The following is a 23330-nucleotide window of genomic DNA, read 5'->3' as shown; positions in this document are numbered from 1 at the left end:
TAATGTCACATAGCTTAATTTTTCATGATGTCCTGCTTAAGTTGGCAGATATCTGGAAAGGCAAACAAAAAGGCGGAAATTGAAAATCCACCCACACTCACACAGTAACCCAGGGTTTCACATACATAGATTTATTTAGTCTTATTTCATTGTTCAGTTACACACAGCTCACTGGCTCAGCCCCTCCTTGCCCTGCTCTCTCTTTGTTTATCAGACTAGAATTAGCTCAGTCCGCCTCACTCCTTGCTGCTGTGGACTGCTTGTCGAGGAGGAAAGCAGGCAGCAGCTCTGGAGACGGAGCTTTGGTTGGAGGCTGTAGCATCTCGAATTCAGTCAGTGCAAACCCCCCACAGTGGGCTGGAGGCCTGCAGCAGCACCAGGTCTAACCTGTGTAACAGCAGCAACAGAAAGTTTGCTAATATGACAGGGAGTGAGGCGGAGGACACACTGTGATTCGAGGATCTAGCTAACGTTGGCTACATAAATGTGCACTTAAAGCCGCAGACGTGAGCCTTTTACTCCAGTTAGCAGAGGGCTAAACTATTAGCAACATCTTTCCATCTCTGAAACACTTCGCAGATACTGACATGTGTTGTTTCGTTTATTATCAGACTTTTTGGTAAGTCTGGCCTCCTTTTGGGGGGGGCATTGCTTTGCAGTGTAGACAATGGTTGCCATTGTTGGAATAGCAAATTTCTCTGCAGGACTCTCCACCATTGAATCAGGCTTTCATAGAAAGGATGTGCATGCACACCTGTATTTACAGAGCAGCAATTAGAGTCGCCCTCTCTCTGAAATGACTGGGAATTGCCAAGTCTCCTGTCAGGGTCTTTTCTAAAGTCTGAAAACAGACTCCGGGGGAAATGCAGAAGTCTCATGTTCCCTCAAACCACTTGATTTACAATATGCTCAAAGTTTATTGTGGATTTTTTTACCCAGTGACACCAAAATGAAACTGCTTACCCCAGCTTTAAATGTAGAGAGTTGTATAATTTAAACCTAATCCAAATTATCTTGATATATTCTCGAGATAGGTGTGACATTAATTAATGTTTCAGGCACTATTGTACTTCTTGTGTATCTGTTTGGATGTTAATGACATGAAAATGATTGAGATGCAGTGATCTGAGGTATTTACTGGTAAATGTGTCTGTCATTAATTTTTTTCCCTGTAATGAATATTCATAGAAGTAACAGCTCAGTGAAAGTGAGAAGTGAATGCCCACATGAATCAGAGAGGCAGCATGAATGTGTTAGTCACATGCTGTACTTGCTTTCTAAATCCTTTAAAGTTTCCTCCTGATGTGTCTCCATCAAGTCTGTTCTCACTTTCGTCTTCACCCGCTCTCGCTCTGGGGACAGAATGTACCCAAAAATCACTATCATTTAAACACGACTCCAACTCTGTTTCATCTGTTTTAGTTTCTGCCTATTTCCACTTTCTGCTGTACCATGAGAACATGATGTTACAGCTCTGAAGACTGGAGGAAATATTACACAGGAAACATAATGGTTTCTGTGCAGACCATAATGATATATAAAGCTCACATCCTCTCGCGTTGGCAAAATTAGAAACATTCTCGTCTAAGATGACGCAATGACAATACTGTCCTTGAAACCATGCCCAGATGTGAGGAAACCTCTGAGTGGTTTGAAGGCGAGGCTCAATAAAATTTTCATGGGCTGATTCTGACAGTGATTGAAAAGCTTAATTTATGATACATTAAACAACCATAATTAAATGTAATAGTCTGCTATCAGATAGAGGGAATCCAACTCAGCTTCAGTGAACAGGACACACTACACATCTCACTCGCTCAACAAAAACTCTTAAATGTGCCCAGTCGTAACCAACCCACTGACTCTTCAACTCGACCATATACTGTAATATGAGCCCGTCTGAACAATACATTATGCTATGTTGGAGCTACGCCAGGCTGACCAGGCTGTGGATGACTGTCAGCTGTTGGATAAATAATGCAAGCCCCCCTCTGAGACAAGTCACTAGATGACCTACAGTTCAACTCTGCCCCAGGGGTCAAGTATGTCTGGTGCGTGGTCACTGCTCGACGACATCACTTTAAAGGTCCAGTGTGTAGGATTTAGGAGCATCTATTGGCAGGAAGTAGTGCATAATATATTTAATATTCATAATATCAGTCTTCTTTCAGCATTCGCAGTATAAAAACAAAATCGGGGAGTGCAGCAAAATGCCGCCTACCTACTTTTGTTCATACAGAATGCGCCTTTTTCGGGGCAATGGGGGGCGTGAGCAAGTAACAAAACGTGTAGCTCAGCGTGTGACGTAAACAGTGACGTGGGAGGGAAGCCGCGGCTGGTCAGTCCTTCGGCAATTCTCTCATAAGTCGGCCCGTTCTTCACCGTCCCTGTCATCTGACGGTTAATGGCCTCTTCATTTGCGAGGACAAGGAGGGCGCGCAATTCCTTGACTCCCCAGTTGCTCATCTTTACAGTGTCTGTCAGGTTTGCGTTTCCCTCTTGTGACTAGCTGCTCGCTAATTCCTGCTATCAGCTGTTTTCTGTTTATCCACCGCCAGTGGCTCGCATGTGCGGCGTCATCAACAGCTCCTCCCACAAGTCTTCAACAGCCCCTCCCGTTGCGGAACGCCGCCTCGGTCTGTTTAAACTAAAAGGGTTCCGCCAATATGACTACCCTACGAGGCGGAAAATTGGGCACCTCAGATCAACTCGCCATTCCGGCTCTGTGTGTCTGAACGCTCGCAGCTGGCCGGCAAAACGGCCCAACATTCGCGTAAAATCTGGCAGTGTAAAAGGGGCTACAGTCATTTCTAAACATACAGTATGTTCACTCCAGTGCCACTAAGACACATTTTACACAGTAGATGAAATGGTTTACTATGAATTTACATGATTTTATCATTTTAATCTCCCCCTAAATTTAATTTAGTGGAAAAGGAAGCACAAGCTCAGACTGGATTTGTTAAGCAGAGTCTCACATTCCGCCAGTATCATTTGTATTTCATTCTGTTTTAGTACATTATTCAATACAATTCATTGTAAGGATTATTTAGACAATAAATCATTCAGTTGTTTGGTCTGTAAAATGTAATTAAAGTGGGGAACAATGCCCATCATAAGTAAGTCCAAGGTGGCATCTCCTCCATCAAACTGTCCAAAACCCAGATTTATTCAGCTAAAAACGATATAAAACTAGCAAAACGGAGAAACCTGGAAGCAACAATGTCTTCAACAATTAATCAGCTCTACTCATAATACACAAGACTAATGCATTATTAGTCACTCTCTGATCAATCCTCCTGTAGTAGTTTTATACCCACCTGGACTCATGGCTGAAATGCATGGGGCATGAGCGCAGTGTGTCATGGAGGTGGGGCGAGGCTGTGTTTCATACCTGCTGCTATACAAACTGTCTTTGCAATGTGTGCTTGCTGCCAGCTTCACTGTGTGTGTAGTGAGTTTTACTAAGTGATAATACAGTTGGTTATGCAGGATTTGAAAAGTGTAGGCAACATTAGCAGGTACTGCATTATTTACTTGGATCGTTTTAATGAAAGGATGCATTAATGTTATTGATTTATTTTGATGTGAAATGTGAAAACACCCACCAGGTTGCTCTGCTGCGTGGCTTCGCCTCCGGTACAATGAGCTATTTGTTTTATTCATTTAAAACTGATTTTACTTGCTTTTCTTTTTACACAGTTCTTTGTAGATTTCACCAGTTCAAGGGTTGTAAAGCTTCCTGTAGAGGAGAAAAAATAGACCAGCTATGTAAAAATAGAGGAGCCGTGCGAGTGCAGCTTCTATGGTCACTGTAGCAGCCTCAGTTGATGATAATGGATATGCTCTGCTGCAGACATGCTACGGCATGTATTTTGGCTGTCACTGTTATGTTTTGCTGAATTGCCACCCTGATCCCTCTCTTTAGAAAACAGTTGAAAGCCTTTTTCCCCAAAAATTGATATGTAGTGATTATATAGAATATAATTAAAAAGTCACAATATCATCATACCCAGTCTTGTTACCAAAAGTGTCATGAGCACCAAAACAAAATTTGCACTCATCACACTTTCTTCCTCCAGAAATGAAGCAGTTTCTAAGCAACCGTCGCCGAAACACCCACATGAACTGGTATGAGTGTGCCTCAGACTGGGAGCATGAGCTGGAGAGGTGCGGGGCCACGGGCTGGAGAGTCAGCTCAGTCAATGACCGCTTCGAGATGTCCACCAGGTAAATTCACACCTCAAGAAGAGCGTCTCTTAATCGAAGTCTAAATGTTGTGTACTGTCCGTTTTCCCAGATATCCATCTCCTCGCGTTATCTCCTAATCAGTAGAAAAACCTGAAGTGCAGTGCCAAACTAAAGCTACCAGCAACACTTTCCTCAGGAATGTGTGAATACATCTGCCTGCAAGTCCCTGACAAGAGAACATTTGAGAAGCACTGCTGAAAGAAACTGAGTGTCAGGCAAAGCCAAGGCTAGACTCCTATAAAACACACAAAGAAGAGCACTCCGTTTATTCAGTAGATGCTCTCAGAGGTCAAAGCTGTTGGCGTTTTGAATACATGAAAATCTCATCTTCTCTCTGTCAATAAATCAGTACATGCTCTGTGTTTTCTGTCAGCCTGCCGAGGTCCATCGTGGTTCCACAGAAGGTTTTAGACACTGAGCTGAAGAAAAGTTTCGCCCACTTCAATGAAGGACGCATCCCTGTGAGTGCACTCATTATTGAGAAACATTTTGATTTAACCTACCACCACTTATTTAAGATTGGTTCATTAATTCATATGTATGTATTTCTATACATAAAAACATATATGTTTATTTTATCCGTATTTCTACAGATTCTATTTATTATTCTAATCGTTATGGACTTCAGACAGTATGTGTAATTCCTATATTTGGAACTTAAATCAAGACACAAACCTGTGATGTCATTTGGTAGGGCTGCTCACAGAACATATTAAAGGTGCTTTAGGGAGTACTATGTGTGATTATCTAAGAGATTAAAACACATTTTCCAGTTTAGAACCAACTCTGCGTTTGTGTTTAAAAACTCAGTCATGCCAAACATTTGTAGTCTCGTACAAGTCTGACTTCATATTTTCATGCTTTAAGACGAAGGTGCGATAACGTAGGAACTTGAGATTAGCATTTGTCCCTCCCAAGTGTGTATTATGTCTTGTACTAGAACAATATTTCCACCGCAGTCATCTTTCAGATATGGTTTCCCTTCTTATTGTCATTCCTGTGAGACAAATTACAAGATGAACACAGATGCAGTGAGCGCCTTTTAGAATTTTACACAATGTGGAACTTGTCATTAAAGAGGGGGAAATGATGTTTTGTGTTGCAGCGCTGGTGTTGGCGACACCCCCGAGGCAGTGATCTACTGCGAATGGCCAGTTTCCAAAACAACATCTACCATGAGAAAGATGACATCAGGTGTGTGTGTGTGTGTGTGTTGGTTTGACATTTCAGTGTATGTGTGCCTGTGAGCGTAAGTATTAAAGGGATAGTTTAGATTTTTTTGAGGTGGGGTTGTATGAGGTATTTTACCAGTCAGTGTTATTATCGACAGAAGATGGCAATTGACACACGCTCAGTTTGGAGAAGCAGGCAGGAGTACCAACACAGAAGCTTAGTAGTGTATTGCTGTGGATGGGGGCAGTGGCAAAACATAAACTGCTCAAGAAAATTAAAGGAACACCTAAATCATACGTCAGACCTGTATGAATGAATTATTCAAGTTGAAACTCTTTACTGATGTGCATTGTATAATTTGTTGAGAATAAAATGACGTAACAGCAGTCAGTGGCTCCAAGATCATCAACCCACTGAGGGCTGGATTCAAAATCACACCAAAAATCAAAGTAAGGGCCCACTGCACCAGGAGGAACCCAGGACCCACTGCACCAGGAGGAACCCAGGACCCACTGCACCAGGAGGAATCTAGGGCCCACTGCACCAGCGTAAGGTCTGACAGTCGCTCTGAGGATTTCATCCCGGTACCTAACAGCAGTCAGGTTACCGTTGGCTATGACATGAAGGTCTGTGTGACCCTCCAATGATATGCCTCCCCAGACCATCACTTACTCACTGCCAAACCGGTCATGCTGGATGATGTTACAGGCAGCATAACGTTCACCACGGCGTCTCCAGACTCTTTCACGCCTGTCACGTTCTCAGTGTGAACCTGCTCTCATCTGTGAAGAGAACGGGGCGCCAGTGGTGGACCTGCCAATTCTGGTGTTCTCTTGCGAGCTGCACTGTGCTGGGTTGTGAGCACAGGTCCCACTAGAGGACATCTGGCCCTCATGCCACCCTCATGGAGTCTGTTTCTGACAGTGTGGTCAGAAACATGCACACCAGTAGCCTGCTGGAGGTCATTTTGTAGGGCTCTGGCTCTGCAAGGTAAAATGACTGCTTTTGTCACAGGGGTCTGGTGGCTTTAAGGTAAACCTAGATACTGGTTTCAGTTCCCCCTCATAAAGGGCTGTCTGACGGCAAAGTAAAGGTATATATAAGGTATAAGGTATATGCTCTTCCTGTTACTCCTCACACAAAGGAGCAGATACTGGTCCTGCTGTTGGGTTGATGCCCTTCTACGGCCCTGTCCAGCTCGTGTAACGGCCGGTCTCCCGGTATCTTCTCCGTGCTCTTGAGACTGTGCTGGGAGACACAGCAAACCTTCTTGCAACCGCACGTATTGATGTGCCATCCTGGAGGGGCTGGACTACCTGTGCAACCTGATTGGGCTGCAGGTACAGCCTCATGCTACCAGTAGTGACAAGGACACTAGTAGAACACAAAACTAGAGAAGAATCAGTCAGGAAGGAGAAGGAGAGAGCAACTGTCTGTAGACACCACATGTAAAAGCATTTCCTTTTTGGAGGTTGTCTTGCTTTTGCCTCTCTGTTGCACCTGGTGTCACTTTGATTTGCACCAAAGCAGCTGAATCTGATTCACCATCACTTGTGCTTCCTAAATTGACAGATTGATGTCCCTGAAGTTTAACTGACTTGGTGTTTTACTGTGACCATTAAGTGTTACTTGCATTTTTTGAGCAGTGTATTTTCACCACCTTAACAAATCAGTTTCAGTTTAAGTGTATGCTACATTTAGAATATTCTCAATGCTTTACTTTGCCGCCAGACAGCCCTTTATGAGGGGGAACTGAAACCAGTATCTAGGTTTTCTTTAAAGCCATCAGACCCCTGTGACAAAAGTAGTAATTTTATCTTGCAGAGCGAGGTAGTTGCTGGTCTACCTCTGCCTCGATCTGTTGCTTTGTGTTATTCTGTGACTTTGGTGTTTTAATGAAAGGGTTAGTTCAGATTCACCAAAGTCACACAAACAAACTAACCGATTAAGGCGGTGGTAGACCAGCACAGTGTGTGTTCTGTGAAGTAAAACAGCTGTTTTGCCAACGGAGTCTGTTTTTGACCAAAATATATTTTACCACTGAGCTTCTGTGGCAGTACTCCTGTCTGCTTCTCTAGTCTGGGTTCATAGGGTCCAACATCTACTGTGTGTAATACCCTGACTATAGATAACTTCAAAAAATCCAAACTATCCCTTTAACATGTGAATGTGTTTTACAATGATATAGCTGTAGTCGTGACCATTACAGGGCAAAGCAAAGCATGGGTTACAGTAAACTAATAACAGGGTTGACGTTACGCCTCAAAGCTGCTGCAGGAAACAGTTTTCATTCGCAGGACAGTGGAGTTGTCTGTGTGCAGTTTATTAGATCAGTTAAGATCTCAGGATATTGAAGTTACATATTACACAAGTTGCATATTACATGTTTAATTGCACGTTGTTCACCTCACCAGCTGTTTGAAGAAGTCTATTCTTTGATACTGTGTGAGAGCGAGACAGTCACACTCCTCTCTTCAACTGAACCACCTTTGGCACTTCAATTAGCAGTCAGTTTATTTTAATCATCCTGTAGAGAGGATGCAGTGTTGTGCTGATAAATATCTGAACACAGGAAACCAAGGTGCCAAAATAGTCTTCTCTAAAACAGCAGTCACTGCCGAGACACTGCAAGCTGTTAAAGAAGCTTGAGACTGCAGTTTAACAGCAACATAATACAGCATGAAGTCAGAGTAGCAGACTCAGCTTGCACTAATGGGTTTTTACAACTTAAGATACATTTAAATCAATTACTTCTAGTGTGCTCTGATAGATTTTTAAAGGATGTGCTTGCAGATGAAATCCACTGTTCACAAAGATATGACTGGAACGCTAATAAAAGGAGTATATGGTAACTTGTTTGCAAGTAGCTTGTTGCAGGTGTGGCAATGTGTTAACCACAGGATGTGCTGTTCTGTAGAAACCTGGAGTTGATCTTGTTTGGTTGCCAGTCCTCTCTGTGTGTGGTGGTGGAGCTGGACGAGGAGCTGCCGTCACCTGCAGATATCCAGCTGGCACACAGCCGCCTGCGTGCCCTCTGTCTGGGAGGTGGGGACAAGACATGGACACACACAACACCTGAGCAAATATGTATTCACACACGGGACAAAAAAAGCCAGAAGCATATAGAGAATAGTGGCAAATGAAGCTTTCACTGGTTATTTTAAACTCCGCCATGTCGGAAAAATCCTTATTTATTTATTCACTTTGGTCTCTTATTTATTGTAAGCTTATTTGTCATTGAAAGCACCACTGAGGCTCCAAATTTTACACAAAAGTTCTGCTTTATCACACTTGATTTACATTTCAAAATGTAGAATTACATCACTGCTTCGTAGAGTTCAGGGTTCCTGCACAGAATGGAAAAGTATAGAGAAGTGTGGAATTTGATTTTAGTAATTTCCAGGTCTGGATGAGTATGGAAAAAAGATACCTGATACTGTTCTCTAAAATATAAAAATCAAATTTCTAAAACTAGATTTATCATACAAGCGGAGTGTTTTTCATGCCGTTTGGAGCAGGCAGCAAGCACAGCCAAAAGGTTACCGCTCTGTGAGAGAGTACAGGCTTGAGTGAGCTTGATGTCATCAAATGCAGTGTGAGAAGTATGGCGTGCGACTGAGCACTCCTACGCAGAGCTGCCTCTACGCCTCTACATCACAGCTCTGCCCCAAATGCCTTCATAACCACTCCAAATCCAGACATCGCAACCAAATTAGTTTGAAAGAAAATGCAGCGGTATCTTCGAATTGCATATATACTGTACACAGCATCAGAAGTAACCAAATATATTAGGTTTGTCTGAACATTTATGAGTCACACAGTGATGTCGATAACACAAAAGTAAACGTCTTTTTTGCACAAGGAAACATGGCGGCAACATGGTAGCATACATAGTCAGAATGTAACATACATGTTAACAGTTGGATTTTAAAGTGATTTATTTACATAATAAACATCCAGCTGTTTGTACTCAGATGTCATATATGGGCTGAAAAATCTACCAAGAAGTCTGGAAATTAGAGTTTGGAGAAGTATGGAATTTTAAAATGGAGTACGTATAGGAACCCTGAGAGATATGTTTGGGTCTGAGACATACAGCGGCAGCTCAAAACAGCTTTGTGAGATGCTCTTTTTTGTGTGTCTTTGTCATGTCGGCGCACACAGCACATTCCATGGTTGAGTAAACAGAGGTGACAAAACTCATGGTCGTCTACAACTCCTGGCCCTGAAACTGAAACACTCACACACACGCTCTCTCTTGCATGCAAACAATGTGAAAAGGTTACACAGATTGTCACGGTTCACACATTTGTCAGCTCAGTGTTTTGTCTTTGTGGCGAATGCCTCACTGCTCACAGGATTGTCCTGTAAAATCAGCCTCTCGGATGTATTTGGTCGGCTTACTGGCAGCGGGCTTTGAGTCTTCACAGCAAGTAAATGGGAAATGAAAATAGACTTCGTATTAAATCTTTCTGGGATTATGCAGATTTTGTACCTAGGGTCACATTCAATATGTAGTGTTGGGAAAAAAGAAATACTGCTCTGTCAGGAACAACAAGACTGCAGTTTGAAGTATTGAAATATACAGATGTAAATGTGAGTCAACCTCAATCACAGTGTTTAATTGACTGTTTTTCAATTTCAGAATATGAAAAACGCTAACCGCTAACTTAATTGGGGTTAAAATGATTTAATCATGCAGCTCTTCTAGACTTGTAGTGTTATGTTATCAGATTGAATGGATTAAATCCTGAGAGTGGGGTGAGTCATTTCGCAGGGTTGTGACTCTCAAAAAAATGTATTCACTGATTTACAGACATCTCTTTACCAACGTTAGTCTATGGGAAAAAGTCTTTCTGGGCCTCATGGCATCATGTGACAGACCCAGACGCTGTAATTCGACGTTTGGCCACTATGTTAAATTGGCTTTAAAGCCTGGCACTGTTCCTGGGGGCTTGTTCCCAACAGCTTAGGGGTCTTTCAATCAAAGTAGCAACAAAGGACAGACTTTTATGACATTGTGAAGTAGCGTGGGATCATGGGAGTTGTTGTCTTCATTGTTAAACAACCATCATTGCAGATGCAAGTTTATCTGACAAGGCTCAGGCAGAAATCATGTTCATGGACGTGGAAATGTATTAACGTTTAATTTACATTAGGTTTATTTACATTTATTCACATTATGTAATTTCCTTTTATTGAAATAGCCGCATTAGCTAATGTAACGTTAACTTGCTAACTTACCAGTAGAAGAGTTGCCTACTCGTACAGCTACTGTAGCTAACGTTATGTGGTGAATTGAATCATGGTGTAGCTCAGCGCTGTTATCCATGATCTAAACAACCACACTAAAACAACTGTACGAGTGTGTTTAACACTGCTGTAACTTTATAACGTTACCATTCACATCAGCGTGGTGGCTGCCATCGGCTACTTGTCATAGTAGCACATTGTAGCAAGCTGGATCGATACTGAAATATATAAATAAATTAGGTCACTGCTGAATGACTGTGTTGTAAAATGGCATGCAGTAAATGGAAGAATGGTGGTGTGTGGCTGAAAAATGGCTGCACTACTGTTACCGAGCAAAATTCCTTCCCATGTTTCCTGGAAGTTAGAGCAACTAGTGGAGGTAAAAGGGATGTTACAGCATTGAGGAACAATCAAATAAATTAAATAACAGGTAAAATGACAGATTTTCAAGGGTTAGAACATTGTTAGAAACGTTTGGGAGTTGTTTTTGGATATTTTAATGCAGAAATGCTACATATTATACCTTTAAGGCCTGGAAACATGCTTATAATTTTTTTTTAGTTAATATTCAGTAACTAATGTTTCAACAAATAGCATGTCTTCATCTGAGTATGGAGACACGTTTTCACCACAGTAATCTTTGTACATATATATTCAAGACTTGATGTTTGATGCTGCACCTGATTAAAATCTTTATTTAAGACTGCGTGCTCTGTATCTCATCTCATTGTTTTGTCTGCTGTTCTGTGCCAGTTCTGACCTTCAAGTCAGCTGATTTGTTGAGATCCCCTTTATCCTTTAAAGGCTTTTATGCATTTGCAGTGATACATAATGTCTGAACATGATCTTTCTTTTTCCTGTTTTGGCTTCTAGATATTTCCACATCTGTGTCAGTGCCTGATGACAAATGGTTATCCACGCTGGAAAGCACCCACTGGCTAGACTACACCAGGTAGCACAACTGTTTTACCAGTCTGGCAATCCATGTCATCCATACCACCTGTGGATTTTTATTGTAAACTTGTGCTGTTTGACTGTTAACTGGCCGAGGAATTACAAGAGTAGTAATCAGGGGCATTTAAAAATCCTTAAAGACTTTGAGAGTTTGTGGAGGTAAATGGGTACAAATTAAGCACCAGGTTTCCATTTAAATACAGCATCAAAGCTTTCAGCTCAGTCTGTATGTTTGTTTAATGCACTGAAAATGGTAATTAGCTGTACTTAGTCTTAACATAAGTAAATGTGTGTATTTATGCATTTATATAGCCTCGAAATTTGAATATGCAGCAAATATTTGGTACAAACAAGTTTTATTTGTAATGTAGCTTCTTTTTGTGTAGAAATCAGAAAAAAACAGTATTTAGAGAATTTTTTAGGGGACGTGAAACTTACGACAGGTGTTAGTGAGGCTACTCAGAAAGCAGAACTGTTAGAGTAGTATGTATTAGATGGCTTATTATGTTTCTACGTAATGACACTATTTTCTAGAAGTATTTCTGATGTAAATATTGTGTTTGGAAGTGAAATGTGATGAATCTTGTTTGGTATTATCCACCTGCGTCTCCGTCTGCAGGGCCTGTCTGCGGAAAGCTTCAGAGGTAGCCTGCCTGCTCCGCGGCGGTCACCTGACTGTGGCACTGCAAGGTGAGTCATGTGACCCAGACCCCGGCTCATATTATTCAATCCATTCATTATTCACGGCGCCTCCCTCTCATTAATCCCACATTAGGGCTTGCCCTGAAGTAGCTATATACCGGCGACAAGCACACTCCACTGAGCCTACATGCACACTGTCAATAGACCTCCGTACAACAGGCTTTTAAGGACACGGTGACACCAGGCTGCAACTGAGGAGACAGACTTCATATAAGAAATATGATGTCTAACTCATGGACATGCAATTAAAACATATTGTTCAAGATATAAATGTATCTTGAGGCATTTGTACATGAGGTAAATGTCACTGGCTCTTGGACCAAACTTCTAGATGAGCTGGATTTTCCTTCCTCCTGAGATGAGAGGCACCGAGCAGGTGTTGGCAAACTGACAAGCCCTCACAAGCCCCTGCCTGAATGTTGCCGAGTGTCCCCCTCAGAACAAGAGAGTCACCTCTATGTGACTGAGTGTTGCGAAAAAGGAAGATGCTGATTGTTGTTTGTTGTGGAGTAGAGGTGTCAACTGATCACCACCTGGCAGTGAGTTGGATCAGGTGACAGGGAACGCTGCTGGACAGACCAGGTAAACCCAAACATGCAGTGAGGGTGACCTCAAAGTGTCTGGCTGGGGCTCCTGACCGCAGCGTCTTCAGCTTTCACCTCCTCGATCTATTGCCAGCTGACATAGATGTGCTTATTGTCGTTCTGACTCCTGATATTTTCATTGCTGAAGACAAAAGAAGGGTGATTTAGAAAGATGTTATTTTGCTGTAGATTTCTTTTTCTGGCTCATTTTGCAGACAGTAAGCTGTTGTTGATTTCTTATCATCTGGTCAGCCTGCCTGTGGTGCATTCATAAACACCCAGAGAGACAGGCCTAACACTCAACACCTAAACAATGGTTGTTTTCAGCGAAGGATGTTTACTACTTGCTGCTGGTGTTTGACTTTCTCTGCCCCTCTGCAGCTGTGACTAACATCAGGCCGGCCTTTTTAAGGCTTGTTTAGCTGCGAGGGGTTTATACATCAAGTCTCCTTGTTGTTGCGGCAGATCTGTCTTTGGCCGGATCAGCTGTAAATATCCCACCGCAGAAATGACTCACGACACCAGCCTTGTAAAAACTGTGTCTCTCAGTGCGCCTCTCCCTCTTCTATTGTTGTGTCTGGTGATGGGTGTTTGTCTTTTTATTCACCATCATGACTTTAATCTGCAGGTCTGTCCAATCAATATTTTCTTTGTTTATTACTCCCGCTCTGTTGTTGAACTGAATAAGCCTCAGGAGGAAGAAGAGCAGAGTGAAATGGTGTTTGTAAATTAAAAGGGTGTTTCCCAAGTGGTGCTCTAAAATTGTGAACAGGTTGAGTTGATTACACAGTTGAAGTGTATGCTTTTTAATGATGTCAGGGTTACTCATCACAGTGATGCTAGTGTTTTGAGCGATGCAGGAAGAATACAACCACCCCCCAAATGCTAACATGATCATATCAAAGTCATTGTCATTTGGTGGAAGATGGTAAATACATGAACCAGTGCAACCAACAGAGCTTGATGACCTTCAATCATGTGCTCCCTCTGCTCTGATGTCACAGAAGCAGAAGACCGGGACATGGGCTGCGTGGTGTCCAGCCTGGTGCAGGTGATGTGTGACCCTCACTGTCGCACCCAGCACGGCTTCCAGAGTCTGGTGCAGAAAGAGTGGGTGGTGTCCGGCCACCGCTTCTACAGCCGCATCAACTACCACCGTGACAACGACAAGGAGGAGGTGAGAGGTCAAGCTCTGCACCGACACTGACGATCACAAGTTTAACTAAGACCAGTTATTGAATACAAATGTCTTTATTCATTGCTATTTGACATAAGGGCAAAGATTAACACAGAGGTTTAATATCCTTTCCTACTATTTCTACCTTTCATCTTCATCCTTCACCTCCCCTCTTCTGTCCTGCCTCCTCCTCCTCCCTTCTACTTCCCCCCTTTTATACCTTCCCTCTCTTCTACATTCAATCGTCCCCACCTCTATCTTTATTTTATTTCCTCCCCACATGTAACCGTCACACTAGGCACAGAGGATATTATCTCTCCAGTTCTGATTTAATTACACTGGCTCCCGATGCTTTTTAGAATTTAATGTAGGATTCTGGGGATTACTTTTAAAGCCCTACAAGGTTTGTCTGTGCTATACATTCCAGATCTCTTAATCTTTTATTCTGCACTGACACCCTCACATATGTTTTTTATAAGTTCCACTGTTCAGGCTTAAAACAAAGGGGGATTGTACTTTTACTATTTTTGATCCAACACTGTGGAACAAGCTCAGCCTTTGAACAGTCAGCGCCACATTTTAAAAATGTATATAACGGCATTTATAGAACTTCTTTTAATTTAGTACTCCAATGGTTTTATTTATCTTTTACAGCTGTTTTTTCCCCGCATGTTTGGCCATGACGTAAAGTTTTATTTTATGATATTGTTTACATGCGCCTGTGAAGCACCTTGTAACCTTGAAAGACGCCATAGAAATCAAGTTTACTTAATAGCTTCCCTTCTCTTCTCTCCGTCTGTGCAGGCTCCAGTCTTCCTGCTCTTCCTGGACTGTGTTTGGCAGCTCTTGTCCCAGTATCCCTCTCGCTTCCAGCTGACAGATGACTTCCTGTTGGCCTTGCACGACAGCATCCACCTGCCACTCTTCTCCAGCTTCCTGGCCAACTGCCAGCGAGAGAGATGCAAACGGTCCCAGGTACGGGACACCTGAGAGGGGCTTTGGTATTCTGGCATTGCTCTTTATAACGGAGCCTTAGAGAGGAGTATTTTATTCTATTTAAAAACCGAGACAAAGAAATTTGATGCACAAAGTTGCATAGAAACAAAAGTATTCATCTAACAGTAAATTGATCACAGCATAAACCTTTGAAATGCATCCCCTACTCTACCCAGAACCTCGGGCAGTCGTACACACCAGTGAATGGCTGGAGAGACGTCCTTCATCCAGATTCTTCCTTAGATCCCTCTGACCCTCCTCTGCCCTCAGTGTGGGACTGGTCCCTGCAGTACAGCAAGCATAGACGAGACCGCTTCACCCAACCCGTCCCCCCAACCCCTCCTCTCCAACCACTCCTGAATGGCAACCTCAACACCAACCCAGACTCACACAGGGTAAGGCTGCCAGCTCTGTCATGATGCAACACACCCTCTAGTGGCCATTGTGGGAGCTGACAGGACTGACACTGCAAAGCATCCCATGTTGAGGTGTTAATGTCTTTGCAGCTTTTCACTTAAAATGGATCATTTGAGACATGATGGATGTCAGCTGTGTGCATAGCTTGCTAGAAAACAACATAGATAATCTCTTTACTGATGAATAAATGTAAAAAAACAACAGGGGTTATCAGTATCAGAGAACATGAGCGACTGTTACAGATTTTGTTACTGGGTCAAGTCAAGTCATATTTCTTTATTCAAGTCCAAAATTAGCCTCAGGGGGCTTTACAGTCTGTACAGCATAGGACACCCTCTGTTCTTTTATATCCTTGCAGCAAAAAATGAAAAACTGCTCATACACAACACTTCCTTGTAACTGTGGATGAAACCTATAAAATTGAATTGTTAGATTGTTTTTGTAGGTGTGTGCGATTTAAGATTTTGACTGACAGTATCCCTTCCCCCCACATCTGCCCACCAGCTGACTGACACCATCCCCGGCTCAGTCTTCCTGCTCTCCAGAGGCACCTTCTCCTGCCCTGCTAACCTGCTTCCCTGGCGCAGCAGCAGCTCAAGCGTTTACAAGAAGAGCCACCGGAGGGCGCCGTCCTCTGAGAACGTGCCCGGACTGGAGAGGCTGCTGAAAGCTTGGGCTCTGGCTGAATTCCCTCAAGGCCTCACTTCCACCTCCGGACCTCAAGGACCACTTGACCCCTATGAGCCCTTGCTGCCCCTCCTCATGGGGCCCTGCATGGCCCTGTGGAGAGAGTGCTACCTCCGGGGGGCGCTGCATGCACAGGTATGATGGAGGTGGGATCAGACAGCGAAGCTCCATATAATTATCTGATTTCTCAACAAAAACTTGGTACCAAAATGTGTCATAACTGACTATTTTGTCAGTGTTCCATAAGGATAAGGAATTTAAAGACTGATTTCTCTATTTTTACATCCCTTTGGGCCTCTAAAATATTTTGAATGAAACAAGCTGCGACAGAAAAAACACTCTCTTGTTGAACCATCACCACTTATCTGCAATCAGCTGCAGCTAGACAGTGTTTTGCTAAAAGGGGTCAGATGTCAGAAAGGCTGGGATCTACTGGCTTAAAGGTTGAGGCTGGTGATATTTTATCTTTTTATTAGTATCACAAATTGTCCTGAAGAGACATAAACCCAATAATGATATTATTCTGCTGTAGCCAATGCCTCCATGACCCAGAGCTCATTGCTGTATGACAAAGATTAAAAACACACATCAGAGAGCTATACCATTCAACTGGGTGACATATTCTATATTTGAAACATCTCCACAGCTGCATTTTAAGGCTAAGGGTTTACAGACTCCAGTAGCTGCCCTGAATTCACTTATTTCCTCCAGGCTCAATGAAACTCACCTCAGACACACCTAAGTTTCAAACGCTGAGCTGAAAGGAAATGTTAGGATTTACTGGGAAGAGTGTTGACTTGAACCTGAGAGCCAGTGAAAGGTAAAATTATTTACTTTTTAAGCCATTAAAAGTGGAAAGGATGTGATTTACATTCATTTAAAGGGCATTTTCCCATCTTTTTGTGTCAAGGGACAAATGGAAGCAACAATTTTTGAATTTTGTCTAGTATTGAGTAAGACAGCTGCAGCCAGCAGAGGCTAAACAGGTTGCAATTTAATCAATGTACATCCATTCAAAGTGCTAATCTTTGCCGCTTACAGGTTCAGATTGATATAAGAAGTGTTTGACCACATTATGGAAAGGATGTCTACAGAGATAGACCTTTTTATTAAAGAGTAAGATTCTTTTTGTTTAACCAGAAACAGCCCCGAACTTGCCACTGTCAAACCCACCAGACTCCATTTACATAAATGGTAATTTTATAATTGTAAAACACACTTCATTCACAGTTGACAGAAGCAAAATAAAACTCAGAAAAACCTTCTTTGTTAGTCTTTCCACTGTTCCAACAATCACCAGCTCTGGTTCTGTTGAAATAAACCTTTACTTTACCCAGTTAGATGTGAAGATATGCTGGATCTATACAGGCTAAAATTACTGTTTATTTAAACGGAGTCTGGTGAGTTTGGTGATGGCAATTTTGGGGCTGTTTCTGGTTAAACAAAGAGGATCTTACTATTAAACAAAGAGGTCGACCTCTGTGAGGATCCCCTCCATAATGTTGTCAGACACTTAAAATAAAAATCTAAGCCTGTCTGTGACAAAACGAGCACTTTAAGTGGACGTACGTTGACAGTGCTCAGTTGCCATCAGTGATTACATTGCAGCCAGTTTTGCTGTTGCTGCATTGCTCTCACTCAATACTGGACAAAATTGCTGCTCCTATTAGTCCCTTAGAAACAGAATATGGCAAAAAAGGGTCCAGGTTTAAAAACACCAAAGTTACCCTTTAAGGGCACCCATCTATTCAAAGCCCAATATATATTCAAAAAAATCACATCAGTTTACAGAACCATCAGATACGCAGCACTCATCATTGTCTAATTTAAATATCGCAGTGTCTAAGTGCGGATGTGTCATTGGGTTCATCAAGTGGGCAGCATCCTTCACAAATCTTTTATTAAATTTTGTCCGCGAAAGGTCCGGAAAGGCTCCACATATCTGCTGTGTTTAGCCTCATCATGTCCTCTCTCACATCCTCTCACATCATGACTGCTCGCTCAGGAGATGACGTTGTCTCTTTGATGTGCAGATTAGTTTGATCGACAAACTCCCAATATGGACGTGGTACAGCCTTTGTGATGATGTCTGTGCAACAGCGCGTCTATTGGTGTCCCCATGGTGATGTTAAGAATAGTCGAGCGCTGTGTGGGTAGGTGCAGTCATCTATTTTGAGGGAGCTGTAGAGGAACAAGTGAAACCTATCAAACTGCTAAAACACTGACTCAGGTTAACAGTGTAGAGAGATTAGCGTCAGTTCTGTTCTTCTGTGTAACTGAAGTGTTTCCTCGACAATTTCACGCACCATTAAAGGGCCCCTGCAGACCAACAAAACCCCTTTTCTTTCTTTTCATCTTAGCGGCATCGACACAAGATACCTATTCATTCAGAAATCCCTGAATGTTTGTGCTTGGGAACCAGTTGGTCTGTTTCACTGCCAGAAGAACGAGAGCAAGAACCAATCTTAGTCTTGTTAAACGTGGTGGTTGTTTGGAGTTTTGTTGCTTTTTCACAGTTGTATCCAAGTCTTAACACGACACTAAACAACTCTCATGTATAATGCAGCTCAGTACAAACAAAACCACTCACTACAGCATCACAAATTACTACACAGCTCTCTAACAGTATAAACAAAAACTGAGTACTGTAATCTTCAGGTAGGACAGAGCGTTTGTTGGGTTGCATTAGGTTGCACAAGTGTACCTAATAAACTGGTACCTTAGTATACATGAATGTAACCGTTTTTTTTAATTGTTAAAGGATAAGGGTGGTGATATTCTATATTTTTGTTGTCATCAATAAACACAATAATGTGTTAGTCCGTCTCTCAATACTTTTCGCTCTCAGTCTGGAGCCCAGTGATCCTACTGAGGATGTAAATCCACAGACTGTAAAATAACAAACGTAGTTACCGTGACATCACCCATTGGTTTGTGGACTCCCGCTTTGAAGCCTCGAGTTCGACATTTCAGCCGTCGTCATCTTGTTTTCTTTTGGAGCCAGAAGTGACCATATTTGAAAGAGAGGGTGGAGCTGTGGAGGAGCGAGGGGCGGACAGTGGTGACGCCTTGCAGACAGCCTGTCACGCAAAGTGGCACGCACTTAATTATGTGTGGCTTTAAGCCTTACTGAAATGTAACAAGGTGAGTTATGTAAAAATTCACCTCTGTACAGTTGTCAAGAATGTTTAATTTGGCTATAGAGACCAAGAGCAATTTTGTACCAGGCTGTAAATATGTTTATTTCTGCTGTAAAGTGGGCATTTTAACATGGGAGTCTATGGGGACTGACTCGCTTTTGAAGCCAGCCTCTAGTGGCCATTAGAGGAACTGCAGTTTTTGGCACTTGGGTGGTAGTGGCAGTGAGGTTACTGTTTGTGTAAATCTTTAAAAACAGGTCACAAATTCTGCATATAGTTCTTTATAAGGCTATTTTCTCTATCTTTGGCATATGTTGCTCAAAGAACAATGAATAGTGCATTTGTTGGGGACTATTTTCAGCCGTGGATTAACACAGTGCATCAGGACGAAGTGTAATGAAGAAACATGTTAACCAGTGCGATGGTAAGGCTTTATCATGTTTTTTTTAATACTTTAAGGACAACCATGGAGGTCTATGGCACAGAGAAATAAGACATATCAAGCTTTGAATAAATAAATAATTCTTGTTAGTCACATAAATTCACCGTTTTCGTCTTTTCTTGGGATTTGTTGAGAGATAATATTTAAAACCCCTCTGGTGGGTGTGCTGAGGTGCAAAATGTTGAAGGAATAGTATGGATTTTTGAAGGGGGGTCGTATGAGGTACTTATCCATAGTCAGTGTATTGCCTTCAGAACGTGGCAGTACCCTGTTTGGAGAAGCAGGCAGGCATGCCGACACAGAAGCGCATAAATGTACTGCTTTGAACGGGGGCAGCAGAAAAATGTAGTTTAACCATTTAAAAGAATCAGTATCAGTCTAAGTGGATGCTAAATTGAGAATATTTTCCTTGCCGTCAGATGGCCTTTTCCTTTGGTACAACCATTGAATTTCCGTATCCCTACGCATAAGAGCAACCGTGCCATGCATTGTATTACGCCACAGGTCAGCTGTTTGGGTCAGATTTTTAGCGGTTTGTGGAAGAGACAACAAATACAAGAAAATTATTAAACGAAGCGATTGTGACAGCGGTGACTAAATGCCGAGTATACAGAAGAGGAAGTTTGCGGAGGCAGACTGAATGGAACAAAAGAGAGAGATGCGTAGGAATATAGAAGTTCTACTGCTGAAAAAATGTAGTGGCAAAGGAAAGGGCTGTGTGACGGCAAGGTAAAGCCTTTAAAAAGTTCTCTGTGTAGCGTCCACTTAGACTGATGTTGATTGTTTTGGGGGCAGGCCTTGATTTAAGGGGCTAGCATGTTTTATTGCTGACCCTGTCCACAGCAGTACATTGCTTAGCTTCTGTGTTGGTACTCCTGCCTGCTTCTCTAAAGTGGGGGCAGGCCAACTGACATCCACAGAGGGTAATGCACTGACTATGGATAAGAACCTCACACAGCCCACTTCAGAAAATCCAAACTATCCCTTTAAGTCAGTGACTATGAACATTAGAAGAGATCAACCTTGTTGTTTCCATCCTCAGGCGTTCTCCCACCCCATCTCCGCAAACCACCCCCACCCTGTGGAGCGGCTGGCCCAGGAGGTGCAGCAGCTCAAAGACAAGCTGGCGCAAGTGTCCATCGGCACAGATCCAAACCCGCCCACCAAGATGTCCGAGCCCCGGCGGACCGAAACCAACCTGAACCAAAACACCAACAACGGCACCTTCCTCTTCCCGGCGTCGAGGCCTCAGGGCACGACAATGCCCAGAGCGGTGCCCGCCCCTCCTACCTCCACCAACCACCAGACCTCCAGGGGGCCTCCGCCCTCCTCGGCTCCACCATCCAGGCCCGGACACAAAGACAATGGCGGCAGCAACAAGCACACCTTCCTGTTTGGGCACTCTTCAGTAGCAGAGGCCCGTCCTGACCAGCGCTATTACCCTGCACCCAGTAACGCCAAGCTGCCTAAGAGCAACGGGTCCTCGATACCTTCCTGAGGTCTGGTCCTCGTCTTAACCGTTCTCATATATGATACAGACCATTTGACCCCACGACAGGTTACTATAACCCAATCAGCTGTCACTGGTGTCATGTACTGAGGAGAGTTTCCCGTCTAACCGTATTTGATTGACTACAGGGTGATTAAATAAACATTAAGGTGGAACACAGTGATCACTAACAGTATGATATAATAATCAGTGCAAGAGCTCCTGACTCTGCTTCTTATCGTCTGTACTGTATTAAAAAATGTGACAACTGTTTTGTATATTTGTAAAGAAAATCCTCAATATTCCACCGATGAAATATATCTAAAACAAAAAGGGCTGAAGATGATTGATGATATAAAACAGAGCTTCAGAAGCACGTCTTACAGTATCTTAAAACGCAGTAGAACTTGCCATGACACATTTTGTAGACGTCATGTCGAAAGAAAGAAAGCTTGTAGTTTCCATTTTTAGCTTCTTATCCTTAAGGGGACACAGATAGTGGAGTGATAAGGTGGTTCTTAAGGGCACTCTGAAAGGACACATGGCAGTGTATGGACACACATCAGGTTCTCACTGGATCTAACCTGCGTGACAACACGTCTCCACAAGACTTTTTTTTTTTTTAAACTAGCTCTTTAGATCTTTATGATGTCATTCTAATGTGAAAAAACACCTGTTCATTTCCAAGCGATTGGATCTCAGCTTCAAATAGAGAACAATGTTTGGACGATGATCATTTTTGAAAACCGTCATTTTTTGAACTGCAGGCGCTGTGACCGCTGACTTTAATGTGGAATTTAGGGCATGAGAGCTATTTTGGTACTGCTCTCATATCTCTCCACTTGCGTGCTTTGGAGCAGCGAGAGGCCTATATTCAGAGTGTTATGTTAGCCTGGAAGTGGCTAAAGTCACTGCACATTATTGCAGTTTAATTCCTGCATGACTGACATCATTTCAGGGCTTTTGTTATATAATCTTAAACTTTATTTTTAAGTATTTTTTGCCTTTATCGGTCCAATTTTTGATGTCATACATGTAGATAAGTGTGATTGCTGAATTGTTTCTGACCAAATTTAGTATTTTGAGGATTTCTCCATCATGTCACGGTGGAATTGAAACACAAGCATCATTCTGCCTTTTAATCGTCGTACCTTGTGAAGGTACCAGTGTTGGAAGCAAAGGGAAGCTGATTTCTTCCTGTGTTTACTTTTCATGTTATCTCTCTGTTTTTTTGTTCCAGCCTGGAGGTGTATTAGTATGCAGCCAGCATTTAGGTCAAGGACTTGGAATTGTCTGACTGTATTTAAAAACACAGAGGGAAGTATGTGGTCCTGCGCCTTTAAATCCAGACAGGTTGTCATTCGCATGATGTGGGTGTCAAGTAGATGCACTGGCGTCACTCCCACGGATGGATGAAATTATTACGCATTTGAAAAAGCATGTTTTTCTAAATTTTAGGCAGGATAACAGTTGTCAGATGTGTGACTGATGTCGACCTTCTCTCTGTCAAAAGGTACCTCACTTGATAGCAGTATGAATTATTAAGTTGTTGTAAATATTCATCACATTAATATCCAGGCACATTGATATCAGCTACAGTTTCAGAGCTTTCCAGGTGTGATGCCAATGCATTCGCTTGTCTTCTGTGGAGGGGAAAAAAAAAGAATCTTTGTCCTGTCGCATTGAAAATCCTAATTTAATCTTCTGCTACACCTGTCAGTCTGCATCGTTGTTTAATTTAATGTCTTTTTTGGTACGAACATCACTTAAATTTGCCAGATGTACATATTTTTTGTATCAGCATGTTTTGATCCTGATAAATAAAGTGTTATCAGTTCATAAACTCTCAACTGCGTCCACAATCTGTGCCACAGAAATAAAAATCCGTCCTCGTACACAGCTCACAAACTTTATTTTTTAACAAAATAAATATTTACATATGATCTGGAACACTTAAAAAGTAGCATGGCACTGTACATGTTAATTTAAAATCCAACCGTATTGCATGATATGTATAGTCAGGATAAAACAATTTGAGAATCATGTGCAAAATGCTCAATACTTT

The 23330-nt window shown here is 42.4% G+C and overlaps 1 protein-coding gene across 1 annotated transcript in view; it reads left to right on the top strand.

Annotated features, from left to right (window-relative positions):
- Window positions 1–23108, top strand: part of mtmr11 (myotubularin related protein 11) — a 47184-nt gene extending 24076 nt beyond the window's left edge. The window contains exons 7-17 of the mRNA XM_050046286.1: window positions 4083–4230; window positions 4625–4712; window positions 5357–5445; window positions 8342–8469; window positions 11551–11629; window positions 12251–12321; window positions 13922–14094; window positions 14899–15069; window positions 15267–15485; window positions 16012–16329; window positions 20819–23108. Of these exons, the coding sequence (XP_049902243.1) occupies window positions 4083–4230; window positions 4625–4712; window positions 5357–5445; window positions 8342–8469; window positions 11551–11629; window positions 12251–12321; window positions 13922–14094; window positions 14899–15069; window positions 15267–15485; window positions 16012–16329; window positions 20819–21274 (1940 nt within the window). The 3' untranslated portion in view covers window positions 21275–23108. The remainder of the gene's footprint in view (window positions 1–4082; window positions 4231–4624; window positions 4713–5356; window positions 5446–8341; window positions 8470–11550; window positions 11630–12250; window positions 12322–13921; window positions 14095–14898; window positions 15070–15266; window positions 15486–16011; window positions 16330–20818) is intronic.
- The last annotated feature ends 222 nt before the right edge of the window (window positions 23109–23330 follow it).

Source organism: Epinephelus moara, chromosome 6 (assembly GCF_006386435.1).
Source record: "Epinephelus moara isolate mb chromosome 6, YSFRI_EMoa_1.0, whole genome shotgun sequence".
Taxonomy (NCBI): Eukaryota; Metazoa; Chordata; class Actinopteri; order Perciformes; family Serranidae; genus Epinephelus; species Epinephelus moara.
This window is presented reverse-complemented; position numbering and strand designations above follow the sequence as displayed.